The 1870-nt window shown below is 32.0% G+C and overlaps 1 protein-coding gene across 1 annotated transcript; it reads right to left on the bottom strand.

The window, feature by feature from the left end:
* Window positions 1-505: 505 nt before the first annotated feature.
* On the bottom strand, window positions 506-1323 carry LOC137713768 (subtilisin-like protease SBT2.5). Its single transcript, XM_088684575.1, has 3 exons — window positions 1152-1323; window positions 894-1041; window positions 506-776 (listed from the first exon to the last, which is right to left on the bottom strand). Exons 1-3 carry the CDS (start codon window positions 1226-1228, stop codon window positions 714-716), a joined length of 288 nt encoding a protein of 95 aa, XP_088540701.1. The 5' UTR covers window positions 1229-1323; the 3' UTR covers window positions 506-713.
* Window positions 1324-1870: the final 547 nt, after the last annotated feature.

The raw sequence follows: 1870 nt of genomic DNA, 5'->3' as shown, positions 1-1870 counted from the left end.
GTTATGAGAGGATGAATTAGGGAAGTAGCCGCCGAACCCTTATGATCTTACTAGTAAAACGAGTTTGATCATACCAATATTGAGAATTACATATATGGATCTGATTAGAATCGAATTCTGTTGTATTTTCTTTCATTTCATTTACATAAGGAATAGTTTAAGTGGTTAAAATTCAATTCAATTCTATACTCTCCCAATATTAAAGATAAAATGAAATAGAAATTCTTATTTATATATATGAAGAGAAAAACTCTTGCAAATAAACTTATCTCTCACAACGGATATTAAGCCAGAAACCAACGAAAACGAGATCGATTTATTCCAAAGCGAGAAATAATACATGACAGACAACCAATAACTATTATATACCTCCTTTAGTGTAATAGTTAACTCAGTAATGAGAATGGTTTTATAAGGTGAGAACTCACTGGATGCCAGAGAGAGAGAGAGAGAGAGAGAGAGAGAGAGAGAGAGAGAGAGAGAGAGTTATCACAACTCCAAAAGCTTCAGCTAAATAGGTGATATTATATTGCTAGCATCCGTAAACTGATTGAGTTCTCATACAAATCTTCCTAGATTTTCCCAGAAATATTATCGTTAATTATTATCTTTAGGTTGACCCAAAATCACACCCCAATCAACCTGCAGCCACGGAAGTTCCCATAGGAACCCATTTCCCGTTCACACTTTCTAAGCCTCTTCTGTCTGCTACATTAAGCAAGCTCTTGATTTTTCTCCACCAGTCTCACTTCTTTTGCAGATCTAAGCACACTGGCCTGACAAAAACAAAACAGGAAAAGGAAAAAGATTATTAAACTCAACCCACAACAGAAAAATACTAACACTAATCAATAATCAATGGTGCATTATTAATTTTTTTAAATTAATCAGACCTGGTCCTCAGTAATTTCCACAGAAAACCCATCAACAATGACGAGAGACAATGTCTTCTTGTAGCTTCCTGGCTGAAGGGTTCTTGACAACAGCTGGTCATGCTTCCGGCTTAGGTACAAATCTAGCTCATTTGCTCCTCCCTTTGTTCTATATATATATTATAGATAATTAGCATAATTTATTTGTATGAAGCAAAGTATAAAATGTGGTAAAATTATACATTAAATAAGTAGTAAAGAGAAGTTTATAGTACTAACCGATCCGCTCGAAGGCGTTCGTACTGAGGATCATAGTTCATGAAAACAAAATATAACTCGCTTTTTTTACCTTCCATTTGCTGCTATTCTACCTTTCTGGTGAGTTTGTCCTTCTGCTAGGGTTATATATTGGCTCGTATACAATACAATATATGGCCTTCAGCTAGTTCTGAATGATATGGTTATTTATAGTTTGAAGTCATCACAAGAAGCCATTTTCTTTTTCATTTGGGATGCCCAAGTGTACTTCTAACATAAAATTATTAAATAATTATTGTGCTAATTCATGCTCCATGAAATGAAATTATATGATATACTTATATTTTAGGAGTGAATTCTAAACTGTTATGACATTTAAATTTCACTATTTTTATTAGAAAATATTAATTAATTAGTTTTTTTTTTTTTTTAATATAACGATATATTTACACTCAAGATATTGAACTCGTCATCTACGAAATTCGAACTTAAGACTTCTTACTTATAAGTGAAGAATAATACTACTAGGTCGTAGTACTAAGTTGTTACTTATTTAGTCAATTACGTTGGAGTATAATAATGCACATAATCACACCTGTTGAGAGTATGCATCTCATATCCAAAAAATAAGGGATATTGCATGTGTAAATATGCTTATTATTAGTTGTGACTACTTTTCATATTATCAACTAGTTTTATAGTATAATATCAATTTCTTCCAATATTTTTTCCAATTATTT

Source organism: Pyrus communis, chromosome 14, assembly GCF_041283825.1.
Source record: "Pyrus communis isolate YQ-2024b chromosome 14, ASM4128382v1, whole genome shotgun sequence".
Lineage (NCBI taxonomy): Eukaryota > Viridiplantae > Streptophyta > Magnoliopsida > Rosales > Rosaceae > Pyrus > Pyrus communis.
Note: the sequence above shows the minus strand (reverse complement) of the source record. Positions and strands in the feature narration are given on the sequence as shown.